At 31.8% G+C, this 22,690-nt stretch overlaps 2 protein-coding genes across 6 annotated transcripts; one reads left to right on the top strand and one right to left on the bottom strand.

The window, feature by feature from the left end:
• Positions 1-229: 229 nt before the first annotated feature.
• LOC105669708 (myb/SANT-like DNA-binding domain-containing protein 4) lies at positions 230-21,328 on the top strand. 4 transcript variants are annotated; one of them, XM_067348172.1, is made up of 7 exons: positions 230-676; positions 780-1,041; positions 18,691-18,792; positions 19,035-19,445; positions 19,538-19,677; positions 19,751-19,882; positions 19,976-21,328. In XM_067348172.1, exons 3-7 carry the CDS (start codon positions 18,738-18,740, stop codon positions 20,318-20,320), a joined length of 1,083 nt encoding a protein of 360 aa, XP_067204273.1. In that variant the 5' UTR covers positions 230-676; positions 780-1,041; positions 18,691-18,737; the 3' UTR covers positions 20,321-21,328. The 4 variants fall into 4 exon arrangements, with proteins under 4 accessions (XP_067204273.1, XP_067204272.1, XP_067204275.1 ...); XM_067348171.1 differs by having other exon boundaries at positions 230-1,041; XM_067348173.1 differs by lacking the exons at positions 230-676; positions 780-1,041 and adding an exon at positions 5,259-5,397.
• LOC136997428 (uncharacterized) lies at positions 3,636-5,145 on the bottom strand. Of its 2 annotated transcripts, XM_067348178.1 has the most exons (3): positions 5,016-5,145; positions 4,690-4,846; positions 3,637-4,467 (listed from the first exon to the last, which is right to left on the bottom strand). In XM_067348178.1, the coding sequence occupies exons 1-3, from the start codon at positions 5,093-5,095 to the stop codon at positions 4,339-4,341; spliced, it is 366 nt and encodes a 121-aa protein (XP_067204279.1). In that variant the 5' UTR covers positions 5,096-5,145; the 3' UTR covers positions 3,637-4,338. The 2 variants fall into 2 exon arrangements, 1 of the variants encoding a protein (XP_067204279.1); XR_010888177.1 differs by lacking the exon at positions 5,016-5,145 and having other exon boundaries at positions 3,636-4,467; positions 4,662-4,769.
• Positions 21,329-22,690: the final 1,362 nt, after the last annotated feature.

Genomic DNA, 22,690 nt, shown 5'->3' with positions numbered 1-22,690 from the left:
GGTCGCTCAAGATGGCTGCCATGACGTACATCCGTCCGCGGATTTACCTAGTCCTGGCTAGTATATGCTCCCTCCTGTTTCTTTTTACTCAATGGACATAACTGCATATGCATAGCATAAGACCGTCTCGACCAATGAACATCTAGTATAAAGGTGCCATATTGATTTACATAGCATGTTCATTGGTCGAGACGGTCTTATGCTATGCATATGCAATTATGTCATTTTGTGTGTGATGGCCTTATATCTGTACGTGCGTATGCACATGTGATACCCGGCGTGGTGATACAAATTGATAATATTGTAAAAATTCTTGAAAGATGCCGAGCAGTTGTTGAGCAGTTGTTGAGCAGTTGTTGAGCAGTTGTTAAGCAGTTGCTGAGCAGTTGTTAAGCAGTTGTTGAGCAGTTGCTGAGCAGTTGTTGAGCGGCCATTTTGTTGTAGGGTGTCATGGCCGAAACCGGAAATCCTGCCAGCCTCAGTTTTTCCATACGTCAAAGCCTAAAGTTAGCGATCTAGTACTAGTATAGACATCTGTGGGCGGAAAGCAGTCCCCCCCGCACGCTTGAATTACCATCCCCTCTCGCCTAAACTAGGACTTTAGACTCAGTCCCTCTATTCCTTAGTCCGTGGTGTAAACTCAATTGTACTCAGTGACAAATACGCAGGAGAATGGGTTGGTATTCCTTAAGAGACGTATTGAGTTAACCTAAAAAGTCCATTAAGTGCCTTGTACAAAATAAAATAACGCCTGTATTGTGGTTTATTACAAACTCAAGATCTAATAAGCGATCTTAATAAAGAAGGCCAGGATCAGTATTACAAACTCAAAATCTAATAAGCGATCTCAATAAAGAAGGCCAGGATCAGAGGTGTTAAGGCCGGCGACTTCGGTCACTTGCCAACAGTAGTAGGATTTGAGCATTCTAAATTGTTCATTCCACGCGGTGCGCCACGCGGTGAGACGACAACAAAAATACTGAGTACCTGATAAACGGGAGGCAGAAGAAAGAAAATATCAAGAACACTCATAATGTAAAGGTATTGCAAATCATCTCTAAATCTAGCAACAGCGATTCTGATATAGATATGAAGGATGAAAACAAAGATATATCTCCTCAAACGAAAAATAGAATTAGTAATAATGCATTCAAAAATGATATTTCTGACTTAAGGGTTGACAGGAGTGACGGCCCAAGTCCGAATTGATTTTGGGGGCCTCATGCGGAGAAACTAAGAACTAAGAACAAGGATAGAGAGATCCTTGTTTCTCCTGTAATAGCTTTTCGAAATACAAGTACAAGCTGAAAATGCTTTTTAGCCGTCTTGCGGCAAAAGATAGTAGCGTAGTAAGGCTAGCAAGAGCCCGCTTATCATACATCTCATATTTGCGTATGTATGTATGCATATATGTGTGCAAATATGTGTATGTATGTATATAAATTGTTCATAAATATTACATGCAATGTTTTAGCAAGTATAAAAGGCACTTGTATTTTCTCGATAATAAATTTCATTACCCTGTATATTATTATTTAATTATTATTATCAATCTTTAGATGATGTTAATATATATATATATATATATATATATATATATATATATATATATATATATATGAATTATTGATAAATTATTGATATGAATTATTGATATGAATTATTGATAAATATTATATATATATATATATATATATATATATATATATAATTATCAATAATTCATATACATATAACAATATGCAAATATAAAAAGTACGATAAGCGGGCGCTTGCTAGTCTTGCTACGCTAATGCGAGGTGTTTGTTTCTTCTTGTCAAGCAGCCATGTTAGCATAGAAATCGTTCAGATTTAATGATTTTGTAGTAAACAAACTGTGACTCGGAAAAGTAATATTTTGTTGTCAATTAAAAAAAAATATATTCCTTATATAACTGTGCAATTTAGTAAAGAGCCCGATTTTGCAATTTGGTCCTTAAAAATGAAAAAAAATTGAAATACACGTTTCTATAAAAAAAAATTTTTTTAAAACCATTTTTCCAAAAAAATCGCTTTTTACTAAGTTGCGTATACTTTTTCTGAGTATGAATATCATAATTGTTATGCGTTTTTTTCCGTCATTATGACCAAAATTTGTTTACTTCTATTCCGACAGAGGTGCTAGTTTCATTCCTGTCAATCCTTAAAAAATATTACAGATATTATAGGTATCAATTTTGATCTAAATCAAACAAATTCTTGTATTACTATGTCAAATAAGTTAACCAAAAATATGCCTAAGAATAACAAAAGGCTCGCCGTTGATAAGGAACCAACTGACGCGGAATCCCCAAAAGCTAAAAAATCGACAATGGATAATACAAATCCTGTCATTAATGATAAGAATTCCAAAAACCATACGAATATAATGGACGAATTAGGATGTATTCCGAACCGTGCTAGTTCAGCTTATTTTATTTTCTAGATGTTGGCAGCCACTAAACTAAACTGAGAAGTGTTTCGACCATAGACATAGGAATAAGGAGACAAAGCATAAAATCTTACTTTAGGCGAGGGGAGTGAAGCCAGTTCCGCGGTGCGGAGAATAGCAGTCACGTGTATTTTGGTGCCACATTGGCATTAGTTGTAGCATAAATGTGGCACCAAAGTACCATGTGACCGTAGTCCCTGCTCCCCGAAAGCGGCTTCACCCCCCGCGGCTTACACTCCGTCTCCTTATTTCTATGTCTATGGTTTCGACCTGTAAGGCCGGCGTCACATAGAACCCGTAATCCGTAATCCGCACCGAAAGTCCGCAAAAGTTACTAGGGATTGCGTCCGTAACGTTACGTGTGTTTTATCTCCTTGTGTCCCATGGAGCCGTAATTCCATGAAATTTCCGTAAAAGTTACTAAAAGTTACTAGTTATTACTAGTAATGCTTTTTTTAATTTTATTTATTTAACTAAATTTGACGATTTAATTAAAATTTTTGTTAAAATTATAATATATTCTGTAGTTTTCTTATGAATAAAATACAAATAAACAATTATAATTTGTTAAATAAAAAATAGTAATACCGTTACGTGTGTATTTACGGCTCCATGGGACACAAGGAGAAAAAACATACGTAACGTTACGGACGCAATCCCTAGTAACTTTTGCGGACTTCCGGTGCGGATTACGGATTACGGGTTCTATGTGACGCCAGCCTAAGGGTGCCGTCACATACAGCCCGTAATCCGTGTTCCGCACCGGAAGTCCGCAAAAGTTACTAGGTATTTCGTCCGTAACGTTACGTGTGTTTTTATCTTCTTGTGTCCCATGGAGCCGTAATTCTATGAAATTTCCGTAAAAGTTACTACAAGTTACTAGTTATTACTAGTAATGCTTTTTCTAATTTTATTTATTTAACTAAATTTGACGATTTAATTAAAACTTTTGTTAAAATCATAATATATTCTGTAGTTTTCTTATGTATAAAATACAAATAAACAATTATAATCTGTTAAATAAAAAATAGTACTACCGTTACGTTTGTATTTACGGCTCCATGGGACACAAGGAGATAAAAACACACGTAACGTTACGGACGAAATACCTAGTAACTTTTGCGGACTTCCGGTGCGGATTACGGATTACAGGCTGTATGTGACGGCACCCTAAGGCCCGTTTCTACCAACTTTACCTAATTGGCAGTTTAGCAAACTCTCAGTTAAACTAGAGCACTAAGGCTGTATCCCCATGGAGAAAGAAATAACGGAACGGAACAGTAACGGAACAGTAGTTGAAAAGAGATATATTCATCATATCTCTTTTCCTCTACTGTTCCGTTACTGTTCCGTTCCGCTATTTCTTTCTCCATGGGGATACAGCCTAAAGATGTAGGTATTCTCACGTCTGCTCACGTCTCCGCCATTTTTGTTCCATTTCCCCACTCCTTGCTCTCTCGCCTCTGTCGCTGAGCTGAGAAGTTTATGATGATTAAGTTATGGTTTCTAAGCTGCTCGAACTCTGTGTTTACGTGTATTTTGATTATTCGACTGTAAACAAAAAAAAGATACAAAATGCCTTGCTGTGCTGCGGTCAATTTTACCAATAAAACAGAAAAAGGTGTTCGAGTATTTGCATTTCCTGCGGATGATGTTCGTCGACAGCAATGGATACGTAATCTCCGCAGAGAGTCTTGGACACCAATCAAATCATCGCGCCTCTGTGAAGTAAGTTTATTCTCTTAAATTTCCAATTTACGTAGCTTTTTCTGTTTGTTTAGAATCATGGATCGTTTTTTTAAGTGTAGTTTAGATTTGTCACCGTTTGAAATTACATAAATATGAATAACTGTAATCAATAAGAACATTTATCTTATAAGCAGTTTTTTTATTTCAGAAACATTTTGAAGAATCACAGTTTGAGACTGGTCGAGCAGATAATTGGCGAAAATTAAAACCAAACGCCATACCAACACTTTTCGATATACCTGATCCACCTGCAATGAATAAAAATGAAACAGATGAACCAAATACAAATGCCACTGCTGAGAAAGCCGTAAATTTTTTCATTAATCTTATGTTTATATTTAATCACTCGTACGATGTGTACAAGAGTATTAATCACGCCCATAAATATAACAATAAATAAATGAATAAATAAACAAACAAATTAATATATCATTTCTTTTACCTTACTGTAATGTATCATAGAAACTTACGTCTTTCTCAGCAGTGGCATTTGTATTTGGTTCATCTGTTTCATTTTTATTCATTGCAGGTGAATCAGGTATATTGAAAAGTATTGGTATGGCGTTTGGTTTTAATTTTCGCCAATTATCTGCTTGACCAGTCTCAAACTGATTTTTCAAAATGTTTCTAAAATAAAAAAATTGCTTATAAAATAAATGTCCTTATTGATTACAGTTATTCATATTTATGTAATTTCAAACGGTGACAAATCTAAACTACACTTAAAAAAACGATCTATGATTCTAAACAAACAGAAAAAGCTACGTAAATTGGAAATATAAGAGAATAAACTTACTTCACAGAGGCACGATGATTTGGTTGGTGTCCAAGACTCTCTGCGGAGATTACGTATTCATTGCTGTCGACGACCATCATTCGCAGGAAACAAAAATAATCGAGCTCCTTTTTCTGTTCTATTGGCACAATTGACCGCAACGCAGCAAGGCATTTTGTATCTTTTTTTGGTTCACAGTCGGATAATCAAAATACACGTAAACACAGAGTTCGAGCAGCTTAGAAACCATAACCTAATCATCATAAACTTCTCAGCTCAGTGACAGTGGCGAGAGGGCAAGGAGTGAGAGAATGGAACAAAAATGGCGGAGACGTAAGCAGACGTGAGAATACTCACGTTTTATAGTGCCTTAGTTAAATTTGAACCTGAGTTTAAACCAAAGGTAATGCTAATTAGTTTCTACCACGATTTATATATTTATTATATATATATATATATAATTAAAATATAATTTAAACTTGTAATTATAATTATAAAATAATACTGAAAAACTTACTTATGTGTCAAAAATTCTAACTCTTTTCTAATATGTTCCAATATTAATAATATCAAATCTTTACTTAATCTAAATCGCATTTTAAATTCAACGTCATCTAATGTTTCAAAATAATTACCTCGCTGTTTAAATCTTTTTCTTCTTCGTTCAAATTGTTCAATATTTTCATCATCAGAATCTGAGGACCACAAAAGATTAAAATACGCCATCATATCAACAAAATAATAATTATTATTTTTCACAATTATTTTTAACGTATCTGTAACGTGTCAACCACTGTGAATGAGTGTTGAATTTGAATTTTGACAATATGATATCCAATAAAGGTCAGGATACATATTTGATGATATAATATATAGAAATAAAAATAGAGTATTGTTAGTAACATTTCTTAAAACCGACGTTTAATTACTTTAACGAGATCGACCGTTTAACTTAAATTTTACAGATATTTAAACGCCGTTAAATAATTGGTAGGAACCAATATTCAGGTTAAGTTAAGATAACCGAATGTCACTAGGGTTTAATTTCTTAAACCATGTTGGTTGAAACCAAGATCTATAGAGAGAAGGTTACCTCAGTAAAACCGGTTGAGGGCGAGGGACGATGAAGTAAGGGAGGAGCTAGAAACAGCTTGATGGCGAGGAGCGATGAAGGAAGGGGGGAGCTAGAAACAGCTTGATGGCGAGGGGCAATGAAGGAAGGGGAGAGCATGATGATCTCATCGACAAACAGTAGCTGTTTGAGATAGCTTCTGTTCGCCGATGAAATCATCATTGCCCCTCTTGCCGCTCGCCCCTCTCTGCATTTGCCCCTCTTACCGCTCGTCCCTCTTTGCGCATGAGGTAACCTTCTCTCTATAGATCTTGGGTTGAAACGGCCCTTAACCTGTAATTAGTATCGTATGTATGTACAGGATTATGTTATGATAGGGTTCGGAACACTTCTCGGTTTAGTTTAGTGGCTGCCAACATCTAAATAAATAAGAAAATAAAATAAGTTAAACTAGCATGGTTCGAAATATACCCTCAATAAAGAATAAATATTCGAATCAAGGAGCGTTTTTTGTATACGCTCAATCGTGTACCACACCAGTGGTGTGACACTACCAACGTTGTTGCATCTCCTTTTTGTAGGAAAAACCTTGAACAAAGAAGGTGAAAAAGAAATAGAAGAAATAAGAAAGATAGAATTTTCTAAAATCTCTATAAAATTAAAAAATGCGCCAAGGTGAACGGCTAAAGCGATGCTTGTGTACATTTTTAGCACGAAAGCAAACAAGACGAACGCAGCCAATATCATTTTAATATCTATTGGACATTGTCGGGGTTGGATGTACGATTTTGTGGCCTCTATGCTATGATCTTAAGAAGGCCTCCATATTTCTCCAAAATTTCATTTTTTCGATAGTTCGAGCGACCAAAAAAAAAATCTATTACAGCGGGCTTATAGGAATAACAAAACATAATATACAATAATATACACCCAGATAGCACAGGACATCCTATGGACATTCATTTTATGCCCCTTTTACGTCCGCACGTCTATGGACATGAAATGGATGTCCATCGTACATCTGATTTCGGACATCCGTCAGTGATCAATATTTGGACATCCATAAGATATCCGGTTATGGACATGAATGTTTCGCGCGTTTTCTCTGACTGCGCAGAATGCTCTGCCATCGACAGCTCGGCATTATTTCGTCGAGAAGTTAACAATCGCCTCATTCTCTTTCAATTTCGTTCTGTGTTTTTCCGTATTTATTATTCACAATAAAACGGTAAGTAGATTTTATTGAAATTATACACATGTGAATGATATCAATTATATGAACGAAAAAAGAAATTGAATGGACACTATGAGTACGCATAATATTTAGAGGTTATGTATTTTTATTTTGTAGATACAACGCAGATTCTGGTCCAGTCAGATACAATCAGGTACAATCCGGTTTATTCAGATATCATAACTAATGATTAAAAATGCCCAAGGTAAATAGAAAATATTATACACATGCAAAAAAGATAGTTGGTGCATCTGTCAATATCGTGGATTCCATTCATGATTTGCCTTTATTAACTACTAATATATGTCTAGTTTTAAGCACTAATAATAATGACGTATTGGTATGCGTTAATATATGTCGTGTACAACGATAGTTTATAAAAAAAACATATGCGTATTAGTGAGTTGACTTGTAAGAGAGTTTCTTGTCGGTATTATTTGTCGGTTTATTGCAAAGTCTTTCGACACGCGCTTTGATGCCATTGATCAAGTCGGGTATAAATTCGGTGTCGCGCAGTGATCGCTCTCAGTATTTTCTGAATTTTCAAAACGTTCCGATCTTTTACAAGCGACTCAATATTGCGAAGGCTCAGGACATATAATACAGTCTCAAGGCGTTGCCAAGCAACTCAGGACCATTAAGGTTCCTAGGCGTTGTCGCATCTCGTAAATCGAGATCACTGATTATAAAGTTTGCGTGATTTCAACTGTTGGTGAATAAATAATAAACAATTATTTTGTGGATCTGCAATACTCTGGTGAAAAAACATCTCATAATTTCCTAGAAAATTTTAAGAATTTTTTATAATTTTATTTTATGAAAAATTCTGAGAAAAAATTTCTTATTTATTCATATTTTTAAAACATTTTTTAGAAAATTATTTAAAAAAAAAAAAAGAAAATTATTAGCCGGAATTTTTAAGATTACGGAATCTGATGTAATAATGTTCGATAGCTGTATAGCTGCAAGCGTTATAATAATAATTATTATGAAAATTATTTTTGCCAATAATATGTTATAATTACAATTTATATTTCATAAGCGGTTTTTATATTTATTATGTATGAAATGTAATAAATTCAATATTTGTAATTATTATATATTTTTTATAGAATTTTTAAATGTATATGTATGCGAGTATGTGTTGTAATAAGGTACATTTTTCTGTATTCTATTTAACGGAATATTTCTAAAAAAAATTTACGATTTATCAGCTTCCATATTTTGCCCTGCTTTTGAGTCATTGAAATATATACCATACTGGAAGGCGCACAGGCTACCCCCTCCATTCGACAAAACGGTCAGACAAGGCAGTGACTGGGTACCGGATTTCTCTTTCTATCTCGTCTACTCTCGACTAATAGTAGCTGTGAACACGTGACCAAAACTGTTGGTTAGATAGAGAGATCCGGGTCCGAACAGCTATCTCCATCTGACCGGTCGAGAACAAAGGCGTGCTCGTTCCAGTATGGTATATATTTCAATGCTTTGAGTACATTTTATTTAACGGTACAAATTAACGCAAGTATATATTTCTATTCTATCTTTTTCATTGGATGTCAAACACAGAATAAAACATGTATTAACATGTATGTTAACGTGACATTCTATGTTCGATATCTACTAGAAAATAAATATAGAATGACACGTTTTTACATTGCTAAATGAAATGCATTCAAAGATAAGCCGAGAGCACAAGCTTTTACATAAAGCATAACGCATAAGCATAAGGAAATTGATTGGTCTATATATAAGCATAAGCAAATGCATAAGGAAATGGACCAATCAATTTCCTTATGCTTATGCGTTATGCTTTATGCAAAAGTCTGTGCTCCGGCCAATAAGGTAGAAAAATAAAAGCTGATAAATCGTATATTTTTCAACTTGTAAAAATATTTGATTTCTAAAGGCCTGTGTCCACGATGCAAGAAATTGGTCCAAGTTCTTGGTCCGAGAAATGTATAGCCAATTAAATTGAAGTTTTTATAGAAAAACAGCAAGTTGATTGGTTACACATTTCTTGAAGTAATCCAACCATTTTGGGCCAAGAATTCGAACCAATTTCTTGCATCGTGGACACGGGCTTTAATATATACAGATCTGGAAAATATGAGAAATAATGAATTTATTCATATATTAGGTACCGCGGAAAATTCGTGTCGTTTTTCTAAGAGATGTCGTTCATCGGAAAAAACGACACGAACTTTCCGCGGTACCTAATATTTTCATATATTTTCATTTCTTTTCTGAACTTTTTTGAAAAGTGTGCCAATTCATATAAAAAATCTTAAAATTTTCTGAAAAAGTTATAAAATTTTTGTAAAAAATCTGAAAATTTTTATGAAAAATTCTGAGAATATTTTTCACCAGGGTAAACATTGGCATTAATACGAAAGAGTTATTATTATTCGAATACGCGAAAACGCAATTCGGATATCAAAGTTATCCGGGTTGATAACACGTATCATCATTAGTACTTGAGAGAGATGAACTTGCAAATACGATTAATTTAAATAAAAAATTGGATAAAGATCTATCACTAACATGTGCCGTTTATAATGATAAATGTGAATTAATAAATGATGAAGAGGCCCTTGACAGCGAGAATAATAATGTTGATAGCAATATTAATGATGATAGTCCAGTTAATCGTAATTTTTTAAATAATTTTGAACATTGTGAGAATGATAATGTAAGTTTTACATCACAATTGCAAGAATGGACTATTAAAAATAAGATAACTCATGTCGCACTAAATGAATTGATGGCATATATAAAACCTAGATATCCAGAACTTCCTCGAGATGCTCGTACTTTATTAGGTACTGTAAGAAAATTACATGCAGATAATGTTGAACCGAGACGTTACTTGAAGCACGCGAAAAAAATGGCATTCAATAGTTATATATTTATCCAAACGTTTTTTATTTTCTTTAATTTAACTCCTCCTTTAAAGTTATTTATATTATTGTTTTGTTTCTAAAAATGTAATTGAAGTACTGATTATTTTAAGATATATCTGTGATGTGTTGTTTTTATATTCTCGGATATTGTTTATTGAATATTTTTGTTATGTTTTTCTTGTCCGGGATTTTATATTACGCTTAATATTTTATATATTATTTTATTTTAGTTTTCATTAATTATAACCCTAATTATATATATTATATGATATGTATATGTATGTATAATTAAATTTTGTAATTTGAAAAATTAAGTTTTAAAAATATACATATATATATATATAATATATATATATATATATATATTATATATATATATATATATATATATATATATATATATCTGAATTAATTCTGCATTTCAGATTTATTATTACTGATAAACCTTTCCTTTATGTATTTTGAATGTTTATTTCAGCAATAATTATGAATAGTAAAGCACTGGAATAAATTATGTCCATTTTAGATCCTTTTTTGTGTATTTTATGGACGTCCACAGTTGTGAAAAACGAACATCCATAGGACATCCATAAAACGTTCATCGGACTTCATTCGGACGTTTTATGGATGTCCTGATGTCCGAACTCGAACGTTCAATGGATGTTCATAGGACGTCCTTGTGCTATCTGGACATATACACATATGTCCGCATTTATTGCAACTCACATTTCAAACGAATAATATAAAATATCGGGATCCAATTTTATTTAAAACATTCGTTTTCGTGCTTTTCTTATCGCGAAATCTGTTACAATATCTTCAAATGACAAAGTTCTCAGTTTATCACTCTCTACCCTGATGGAAATATTTTGCTGAAAGTACTATGAAATCAATGAAAAGTAAAATGAAAATTTTTGAAAAATTACTGAAAATATTTCAAAATAAATCATAATTTTCTGTATGAAAATTTAATGTAATACTGTGAAATATAAGGAAAGTTAAAATATACTGCTGAAAAGTAATAAAAGAGTTTTGAAATATTAGATATTATGAAATTTACTGAATTAAACTGAAAACTGTGTTACTTTTTAATGAAAAATTGCTGAAATATTTATGAAATTAATTTGTGAAATTATTGAAAAATTTTGCGATGTTCTGCTGATTTTTAATTGACAAATTGAAAAAATTGACAAAAAATATTCATTTATAATAAATTTTTTATGAATTACTTTGAAGATTACTTATTTTTTTAATTTACTGATGCTTACCAAAATTTTGCTTTGTACAATTTGCTAGATACTGAGAGTAGGAAAAATTATTAAACTATCGTTGAAAATTACTGCCATATCGAAAATCTGATTCTTTCACTATATTTGTAAATTCATAAAATTGTTTATTTGCACCTAATATAAAGTATAAATACGCGAAATATTGTAATTTTTTAATTACAAAGAAAGTTTTTATTTTATCTTAAAAGTAATTTTTTTTATAAAGTTACGTTATCAAGTTTGTAATGAAGAAGAAATAATAAATAAATATATATAAAAGATATACTTATGTATACATTCCTAGTCAATACCGAGCATTAATTACATTACACATGGTGTTATATTGCATTTACATTGTTGGCTACGAAATTATAACATAGATGTGTAAGCCCGCAAGCTGCATCGTTACGGCTACGGACCGTCCATCGTCCGTAGCCCACCAAGAGTGCATTGAGCGCCGATAAACTTTATCGAAAACAACGGCGGTCAATCGCCGAATGGACCCTCACATCCGACCGTTCCGAAATTCTGTTAGTGGGGGCCGCCGAAACCGCCCGCCGCCGAAACCGCCGATGCTTGCCGATCCGAAGTCAGTCGGCCGCCAGCCGGGTATAAAAGAGGCTCGGTTGTACGTCTTTTGACCAGATCTTGTTCGCTGCTAGACAGCGAACATCCTTCTACGAGCGTTCTCGTAGTCCGCCGAGCGTACTCGGCTTCTATGCTTTTTCCAGCACACGAGCGTTTTCGTGTACCGCCGAGCGTTATCGGTATTCTTTCTTCGCATACGAGCGTTCTCGTATAGTCGAGCGTACTCGGCTTCTCCAGGCACCGATCTTCGTGCACGGGCATTCCCGTGTACCCAGCCGGATCGCCGCTCTAAATCCTCCTTCATACGAACGTTCTCGTACTTCCGCCGAGCGTACTCGGCTTCAAGTCCCCGATACGAGCGTTCTCGTATACCCGCCGAGCGTACTCGGCTCCTCACCTCTTAGACACGAGCGTTCTCGTGTACCCGCCAAGCGTACTCGGCTTCCCCATCCTAACATCGCGTTTCCGTGCACCGGGATTTAAAGTTAGAATCCACCCGGCAGGCAAAACCGCGTCAACCAATCCGCGCCGCCGAGCGACCCGTATCGATCGGTTATCGAACGGACTCGCGTCACCGCTACGAACGCACCCGCCGACAAGCGCCCCGTCGTACCAACCGTCACAATTTGATCATTTGCACTTGCGCAAATCATTCCACCGATCGCACCAAGACGCTTCACGTCACGCGTAAATCGATCATATTCCGCCGTCAGACATTCAAATCACTGTACAGGCCATACACCGTTTTTATTTCACTCACGCAGTTATACATACAGGACATTTATACACATTTTATATCATAATCATACGTCGTTTTCTTTACACTCATGCAGCGACACACACCGTACATTTATACACATTTCGCATCGCAATCATACGTCGTTTTGTTTTCACTCACGCAATTACACATTTGTACACATCACACCGGGTATATTTATATCAATCATACATCGCATGTACACAGTCATCAAGTTCATTATTTCAATAAACACATTTCTTATTTATTATCATCAATCGCGTGCATTCTTTTTGGCGTACCCCCAACCGAACGAACCCGGATTCCGGCGAGCTATACCGCGTCCGAGAAAGCTCACATGGTTTCAGATGTAATGTAAATGCAATATAACACCATGTGTTATATTGCATTTGCATTGTTGAGAACGAAATTATAACATAGATGTAATGAAACAGATGCTCGGTGTTGACTGAGTTACTACAGTGTATTTTTTTTCTCTTTCATTGTATGCATTTTAATGAACTACAATGAACAGTGCTGAATAACTTTTTTCTGAACTAAATACGTAATTAAATTTCATAAAAAATACTTCAATATAAACAAAAAAAATTTTTTTCTACTAAATTTTTACTGAAATATTGATGAAATGATAATGAAATGGGGTCAATTGAGAGAGATTTTCAAATATATTTCAGCAAAGTTTTGTTATATTTTCAGAAAAATATTTCCATAAGGGTATATGTATATAAAATACTCAAAGAACATAGTTTTCTTTGCAGCATGCTTGCGACATTCATTTTTTACCCTTTTCAGCCTGCTAAATGCTTTCTCCAGAGCAATTACTTATCATTAAAGTTAGAAAAATTCGAAATATAGTTTCGTCATTTGGAAAAACTGATTGCACATTATCTTTTATTATTATATTATATAAGCTTTGAAAAGTATAGTCTTTTATTTCGGAATAATTTTTTTTTACATATAAGTAAAAATGTTTTATCTCTTCGCATAAATTTTCATCTATATCATCAGGATAATTATTTACTAATACTTTTACATTTTCTGTCAATTCGTTGTCTTTGAGATCAAAATTTAGATAAAATAAAAATTTGTTTGAAATATTTTCATACACTTCAGCTCTTTTCTGTATATTGATTTCTAAAGCGTCCATAATAGGGATAAAAGATTTTATTCGGAATTGATCTCTAGGAGAAAGATCATCAATATCGAGTGCACTTTCATAATTAATCTGTACTTTTCTAAATTTTCTTCTTTTCTTTACGTTCTTATAATCTATGTCGTCTTGTAATTTTTCTTTCGCATTTTGTTCAAATTTATCGAAATCATTTCTACTTTTTTTTATAAACTCTGATAAATATGCATACATTTTTGAACATATATTTAATGATGTTTGAGGATCTTGTAATATTTTGCTGGTTTTTTGAAACTTTTCTAATATATTATTATATAATATAAACATAAACATAAATTCAAGTTCTTCCATTTTCTCGTGAATAATAGATGCTTCTCTTTTAGTTTCGCCATTTTCATATTTATCATCTTAAAATATTTTTAAAGCATTAATAATTGAATTGTAATTTTTTAAAACTGCTCTTGTAGCCTTAACATTTGCTTCCCATCTTGTAACAAAAAGACATTTTGGAATTTCAGAATTGGATCCTAAACTTGGTTTTAAAATAGACCATCGTTTTGTCAAAGCAGAAAAAAATATGTATATTTGTTGCAAAATCGCAAAAAAGTTCACTGCATCTATACAACAATTAACTGCAACGCGTCCAACTAAATTTAACGAATGTCTAGCACAAGGAATATATACAGCATATTTATATTTTGCTAAAATTTTTTGTTGCATATCCTTATATCTTCCTGACATATTGGCCGCGTTATCATAGGATTGTCCTCTACATTTGTTAAAATCAATTTTACACTCATTTAATATAATTAAATATGAAATTGGCAAAATTTTCTCCAGAATGGTTTTCTATTCGTATAAATGTTAAAAATCGTTCGACGGGATAACCATCATGAGGAGATACATATCTTACAATAACAGTTAATTGATCAATATGTGAGAAATCAGGTGTGGAATCAATAGATAAACTAAAATATCCTGCTTTTTTTAAATCTTCAAAAATAGAGTTTCTTACTTTTTCAGCCATTAAATCAATATCTTCTGTTCTGCAATCTGCAGTTTTAGAATTAGACGCAGTATCTGTAGGAATATTTGTAGATATATCTGTAGAAATAGTTGGTATGTCAGATTGACTCCCAATAAATAAACCCTCCTTCATTTCTGGTATTTTAAAATAACTGTTAATTTAAGGTAAATTAGATAATTTAGTTTTTAATAACTTTTTCTTCCTCTTTTGATATTTATTTGCAAAACTTTTTTTCATTTTTAATTAAAAATTTGAAATAAAATTTGAATCAGCACGGAAGTAAATCAGAAATAAACTGTTGTCTATGTCAGAAAAGCATTCAAGCGATCTAGCTGTTCTGATATCGGAGACAATTGAACATAAAAACAATTGCAGGTATGGTACGTCAGACTACAGATGTATCATGCTATCTTCATAGTTACAAGTAAAGAGTTTCCGATATATCCACTCTTAAAAAAGGCATGAGAAGTCGATAGTCGAATGTATCGAAATCTCGAAAGTATCGAAGTGTATTGTTGCAGTTTTATCGCGACGCTGATTAAATGGTTGTCAAGGCAATATTGATCATATCCACTCTTAAAAAAGGCATGAGAAGTCGATAGTCGAATGTATCGAAATCTCGAAAGTATCGAAGTGTATTGTTGCAGTTTTATCGCGACGCTGATTAAATGGTTGTCAAGGCAATATTGATCATGTGCAAAAAATATATTTTGACAGTTTATATTTAAATGGTTGTCAAGGCAATATTGATTAGCAATTTATAAATGTTTCTATGACAATTGTTTACATTTCCTCAAGCTGTCAAGTTGTATTCAAATAAAAAAGGAGTTTAAAAATATGTAAAAAACTAGGGCGTTTATTATGAATCTTTTTGCAAAATTATTTAGATATTTTTTACTTGTATATTTTTTCTTAATTTAAACAATTAGTTTATCTTGTATAAAATTCAATTTCTTATAACTTTCTTGGAAGCAACTGTTTGTTGAATGTGGAAATTCTAGGATGCAACTCTATCGAACTCACCCTGTCTTGCGTAATTTTTGCGGATATACTCGTAAAAATCTCATACAGATACACACGCGTTTTGAATAACTTTCTAGAGAAAGAATATCTAGAGAAACTAGATGCGCGAGTCGGATTTGCTGGCAAATGACTATTTCTTTCTTGTCAGATATCCGTATATCCACGATACATATCATACATACGTAAGCGCGCGATAAAAACTTATCAAGATTTTTCCTCGTCAAAACAGGCTGCTCATGTGCAAACGTAAGAAATTTTTGTCTGTTGCAATATTTTAATAATATTATTTTAACGTCATATATCATCATACTTAATTAGATAAATTATGCATATATTTAGAGAAGAATAATGTAGATTTAGAACGCTGAATAATACATATGAATAAAAATTGAGCTTTTCGAAGCCGACAAATCGTAAAATCGGGTCTATGAAGTCTATTCTGCATGCCTGAGACGATGTCCGCATCGGAGGCCGCTCTGGAACAAGATCAAGAAGCAGAATATAAAATTGCAGCTAGCTGGCTTCTCTTAAAAAAGGCATGAAAGATCGATACTAGAATGTATCGAAAGTATTGTTGACGCTTTTCCGCGACGCTGATTGGTTATCTCGATTATTCTGACAGTTTGATAGTTTGAGAGCGAAGGTTATTTTGACGGTTATTTAAAATTAAAAAAAATTTAATTAAAATATTTAAATTTTATAATTATAAAATTATTATAATAAATGCGCGCGCGCAGCGCGCGCTTGTATTGTTCCACTCAAGTAAATTTTTACTAGAATCTAAAAAATTATTTACTTGAATGAAAAAAATATTTATTTGATTCAAATAAATATTTATTTGAATCAAATAAATATTTACTTTAATCCTAATATATATTTACTTAATTCTAATAAATATTTACTTGAATTAAAATAATTATTTACTTGATTTTAATAAATATTTATTTGTATGAAATAAATATTTACTTGAATCAAAAAAATATTTACTTCATTCTAATAAATATTTACTTTATTCTAATAAATATTTACTTGAATTAAAAAAATTATTTATTTGATTGTAATAAATATTTATTTGTATCAAATAAATATTTACTTAAATAAAAAAATATTTACTTGTATAAAAAAAATATTTATTTATTTCTAATAAATATTTATTTGAATGAAAAAAATATTTATTTAATCCTAATAAATATTTATTTAATTCTAATAAATATTTACTTAATTTTAATAAATATTTACTTGATTTTAATAAATATTTACTTAAATCAAAAAAATTATTTATTTGATTCTAATAAATATTTACTTGATTCTAATAAATATTTACTTGATTTTAATAAATATTTACTTCATTAAAAAAAATCATTTATTCGATTCTAATATTTACTTGATTCTAATAAATATCAACTTGATTCTAATAAATATTTACTTGATTTTAATAAATATTTACTTAAATAAAAAAAATTATTTACTTAATTCTAATAAATATTTACTTGATTCTAATAAATATTTACTTGATTCTAATAAATATTTACTTGATTTTAATAAATATTTACTTTAAAAAAAAATCATTTATTTGATTCTAATAAATATTTACTTGATTCTAATAAATATTTACTTGATTCTAATAAATATTTACTTGATTCTAATAAATATTTACTTGATTCTAATAAATATTTACTTGAATCTAATAAATATTTACTTGATTCTAACAAATATTTACTTGATTCTAATAAATATTTACTTGAAATAAAAAAATTATTTATTTGTTTCTAATAAATATTTATTTGTATTAAATAAATATTTACTTGAATAAAAAAAATATTTACTTTATTCTAATAAATCTTTACTTGATTTTAATAAATAATTACTTAAATAAAAAAAATATTTACTTGAATCGAATAAATATTTACTTGATTCGAATAAATATTTATTAGAGTTAAATAAATATTTACTAAATTCTAATAAATATTTACTTGATTCTAATAAACATTTACTTGATTCTAATAAATATTTACTTAATCTTAATAGATATTTACTTGATTCTAATAAATATTTACTTGATGCTAATAAATATTTACTTGTTTCTGATAAATATTTAATTAAATCAAAAAAATAATTTACTTGAATAAAAAATAGAATTATTTTATTCAAGTAAATATTTACTTGGAATTAAAAAAGTCATTTACTTGAATCCACTCTTAAAAAAGGCATGAAAGATCGATATTCGAATGTATCGGAAGTATTGTTGATGCTTTTCCGCGACGCTGATTGGTTATCGCGATTATTCTGATAGTTTGATAGATTGAGAGCGAAGGTTATTTTGACGGTTACTTAAAATATAAAAAATTTATTAAAATATTTAGATTTTTTAATTATTAAATTACTATAATAAGTGCGCGCGCGCAGCGCGCGCCTGTATTGTTCTAGTACATATATATTTTAGCTATAATAGGAAAACCTGAAAAAAAGGAAATGAAGGAAAGGAGTTATATGATTTTGTAATTTACGGTTCTTCGCAAAAAAATATTGTGATAAATTATTTTTTGTTGTGATAAGTACAAAAAACATAATTGATAATAAAGGCTATAACAACAAAAAATAATTTTTTATTATTTTAATAATTGTTTGCTGTTATTATTTTATTACCAATTTTATTAGCAAAAAATACATTTTTAAAAATTTTTTCTATACTAAGGAGGCTCCCTTATAATGTGAGGCCCTAAGCTGTAGCTTATCTAGTTTATGTGTAGATCCGACACTGGACATTGTGTAGTGTATCTGACAAATAGAATAAAAGGTAAAAAATTATTTCTTTTAAATTTAATGTTATTAATTATATAAAATATTTAAATAATCTAATAGCGAGTTTGACTTGCACAGGTTTACTCGCTCCGAGAGCGAATAATGACGTCACAAGTTCCATCGCGGGAACGTAGTAACTCGGGATGAAACTTGTGACGTCATTATTCGCTCTCGGAGCGAATAAACCTGTGCCAGTCGAACTCGCTATAATATATACAATAATAATTATATTTGCAGTTATACTAAAAATGGAAGAAGTAATTAAAAATAGAAGCACTAAGTTTACGCCTGATGAAATTTCTACTTTAATAGAAATTGTAAAAAAATATGTAGACATTATCGAATCCAAGGAAACTAATAGTACTACATGGCGAGAAAAAGATAATTGTTGGGCTAAAATAACAGAGGAATTAAATTCTCGCTGTGGAGTAAATTATCGAAAGACAAAAACCGTGAGGATAAAATATGAAAATATGAAAAAGAATTTAAAGAAAAAATTATCAAAAAACAACATAGAAATATTTAAAACTGGTGGACCTGCAAGAATACAGCCTTTTACTTCTGGGGAAGAAATTCTTCTATCTTTTTTACCTTTATCCACAGAAACAAAAGAATTGTTTTGTGCTTCTGATTGTGTCGGAACATTCGGTACATATTAATTTATATATATAATTTTAAATAATTTATAGTTTTTGTTATTATTATAATATTAATATATATTTTATATTAATATGCTTTAGATGAACAAAAGAGCTGCAAAATCTCTTCAATGGGGACAATTGTAGAAGACGATATAAATGAAAGTTCAGATATTGATAAATCTGAGTGGGAGATAAAACATGAAACACTTGATTTAGATAATGATGAAGTTAATGATGAAGTAAGACAATACTTTTCGAATATATAAAGATATTTTTAAAATTTTAATTACTCATTTATTAATACATTTATAGACAGAAAACATAGTTAATTTTATTGATGTAAAAAATTATGCAAAATGTATAAATAAAAGGCGATTATTTTCCGAAGAAATTCCTAACGCATATCTAAAAAAAGTAAAAACATATAACATCAACGATAATATTGTATGATAACATCTATTAACTTTACAATAATTTTATTTTATTTAATTACATTTAGTTTTTATACTAATTTCTAACTTCTCTATAAATTTACAGGCAGAAGATATACTCGATTCAAAAGATCTGGAAAACTGCGCTTCGAGAATAATCTCTAATTCAACAGAAAATGTACTAAAATCGGTTGCAAACAATGATATTGTCACATCAGTAAACGCAAAAGAAGAATTAGTGCAATTACAAAAAACGGCGTTAGAAATAGATATACGAATAAAAGAAGAAAATAACAATACGCAAAAAGAGATTTTACGAACAGAACTAGAAATACGTAAAGGAAAATTAAAGCTCATAAATTTAGATATACAACTTAAAGAATTAGAAGTGGAGATAAAAAAACTGCAACTTAAGGCTATCCGAGCAGAAATTTTTGATAGGCGCTGCTAGGGACCTACTAAGCATGCTCTGACGCCTGATCAGGAGCTCATTAGCCTTTGTTAGGCCCCGATACCATGAACTTAAAAACCATAAATTTAACGTCGAGAATTAAAAGAACAATCAAAGTATAACACACATTACAAAGATGCTTTGCTGAAATTTTGAAAAAACGGATAAAAAATTAAATAGAATATGTATGTGTATTATGTAATTGTAATTAAAAAATTGTAATTATAAAAAGTACTCTCCGAGATACGAGTACGAGCTGAAAATGCTTTTTAGATACTTGCAGCAGAAGAATAGTAGCATAACAAGACTATCGAGCGCCCGTTTGTTATATATTTCATATTTGCCTATGCATGTATGTGTATATATGTATATAAATTATCGATAAATATTATATGCAAATTAAAATAATTATTATTGATTAAAAATAATAAAATGTATAAATTAGTAGAATTTATTATCAATGAAATACCTGTACTTGCGAATTCATTGTTTTTATATTTATTCTATTACATAGAATAATTAAAGCACAACATTGATTAAAAAGATTTTTTTGCTACAATTTAAAAAAAAATTAAAAAGAAAGACAAAAGAATAAAAAAAGATTTTAAAATATAAAGTGTTATTATTGTTTTCTTATAAATAAAATCAAGTTCTATTCATATTCAGCTTGTACTCGTATCTCGGAGAGCTATTGCAGGAGAGACAAGGATCTGTCTATCATTGTTCTTAGTTTTTAATTTCTCCGCATGAAACCCCCAAAATCAATTCGGACTCAGACCGTCACTCTTGTCAACCCTTAAGTACACTGCCTAATGTTGAATAATACATCTTATCTGTAATAGGTGGATAAGCGTTCAATTTTGAATACTCTTCAATGACAACATTCTGTAATTTATGAATGAGATTTATTAAGAGTTATTGCACAATAATTAAAATTATAAAATATAGACATGTATAGATTAAAAAAATAATTACTTTTAATGAATGACAAAAAAATAGTTGTTTTCAAAATCTGCTTTCCTTCCACTTTTTTAACGGCTGTAAATGCCATAGCAACATCTCTCGACATATATATTTTTTAAAATATTAGTTAATGATTTTAGTAAAGGCATGCTTGTGTCGACAATTTTCCACAAATTAAGTTGCTAAAAACATAAATAAATACGTTTAAAATCAAGTATACAACACATAAGTAAATACGTTTAAAATCAAATATACAATTTATAAATGCCACGTAAGTATTTATAGAAAAAACGTCTTACAAAATCTTGCCGAAATGCAGTGCTCTTTAGATTCTTTTCAAATTGCATGAAGTCTTCCAGCGTTTTGCATGGAAATTCCATAGCATATTTTTTAGAAAATTGCAAATCAGTGCAAATTTGACGAGAAACATTCTTTTCAAGGAATACATTTTTCAACTCATTTATGGTTAAAGCCAATTGTGTTAACTGTGTATATACACTTCTGAATCCGGATGTCGTCAAGCGAGCTAAATCTATAATATAATACAATAATTAAAATTAAATATTAAATGTGGCGGCTCACCGCCACACCGCTACACTGACGCGGCATAATACGCCGCGGCGCCGCTACGCGCCGCAGACCTTATTCCGAGTTATGAGCTTGCGGATACACCGCTAGGTTGCGCAGGCGGTGAAGAGCTTTCTCGCGATCAAGCTTCGATCGAAGCAATATAAAAGAGTTTCTCCGCAGATCTTTACTCACTCACTCGCTTCAAGGCGAGCTCTCTCCAAGGGCCCTTGATCTGAGTCAGACTCTGCTTTAGCAGAATTTACCAGAGGCAAATTGTCTCGCAGTTTTTCTCACGCTGCCTCGCAAGGCACGTAAAAGGAAAACAGAGTCCCAGCATCGGCCGCACATTTCAACTAAGCGGCCCGCTGAAACTTCAGTACCGCCGTCACCTCCTCAGACTCTAGCGTGGAAGCTAATTCCACTAGAGTTCTGCGTCCGGTTGACTCGGCCACCAAGGGACACTCTAGTACCAGGCGACAGACGAATTCAGAGACCTCTCTCTCCTCGGTACACGGAGCATTCCGTAATACCGAGAGCCGAGACGGTAGCAGCCAACGGCACGCCGGAAACTCATTCAGTGGCGGTCAAAACTTCGCCGCCTAGAGCCTGCTCAGAGAGCAGTTGTCAGACGGAAAACCACTTCCCGAACGGAGTTCCACCGACGCCGGGAAAGGGGCTTCAACGAGCAGATTCAATTGAACCGTCCTTTTTAGGACCCGTTCAGTATACCAAGACGCGGCCGGTAATCTCTTACCGCGCCCGTCAATTTTTCTTTTAATTCTCGGTCTTACACCTTTACCGAGAAAGCGCCTCTGGCGCAATCAATTAATTTAAACA

The sequence above is a fragment of the Linepithema humile genome, chromosome 1 (assembly GCF_040581485.1).
Source record: "Linepithema humile isolate Giens D197 chromosome 1, Lhum_UNIL_v1.0, whole genome shotgun sequence".
NCBI lineage: Eukaryota > Metazoa > Arthropoda > Insecta > Hymenoptera > Formicidae > Linepithema > Linepithema humile.
The sequence above is the reverse complement of the archived record's forward strand: the minus strand, read 5'-3'. Positions and strand labels throughout refer to the sequence as shown.

Bases quoted from the DNA above. Each gene is read 5' to 3' on its own strand.
- LOC136997428 (XM_067348178.1), bottom strand. From the start codon at position 5,095: ATGATGGTCGTCGACAGCAATGAATACGTAATCTCCGCAGAGAGTCTT. The intron at 4,847-5,015 runs GTAAGTTTATTC...TTTTTATTTTAG, and splicing joins AATCATCGTGCCTCTGTGAA to AAACATTTTGAAAAATCAGT. The intron at 4,468-4,689 runs GTAAGTTTCTAT...TATTCATTGCAG, and splicing joins ATGCCACTGCTGAGAAAGAC to GTGGATCAGGTATATCGAAA.
- LOC105669708 (XM_067348172.1), top strand. From the start codon at position 18,738: ATGTGTAGATCCGACACTGGACATTGTGTAGTGTATCTGACAAATAGA. The intron at 19,446-19,537 runs GTACATATTAAT...AATATGCTTTAG, and splicing joins TGATTGTGTCGGAACATTCG to ATGAACAAAAGAGCTGCAAA. The intron at 19,883-19,975 runs GTATGATAACAT...ATAAATTTACAG, and splicing joins ATAACATCAACGATAATATT to GCAGAAGATATACTCGATTC.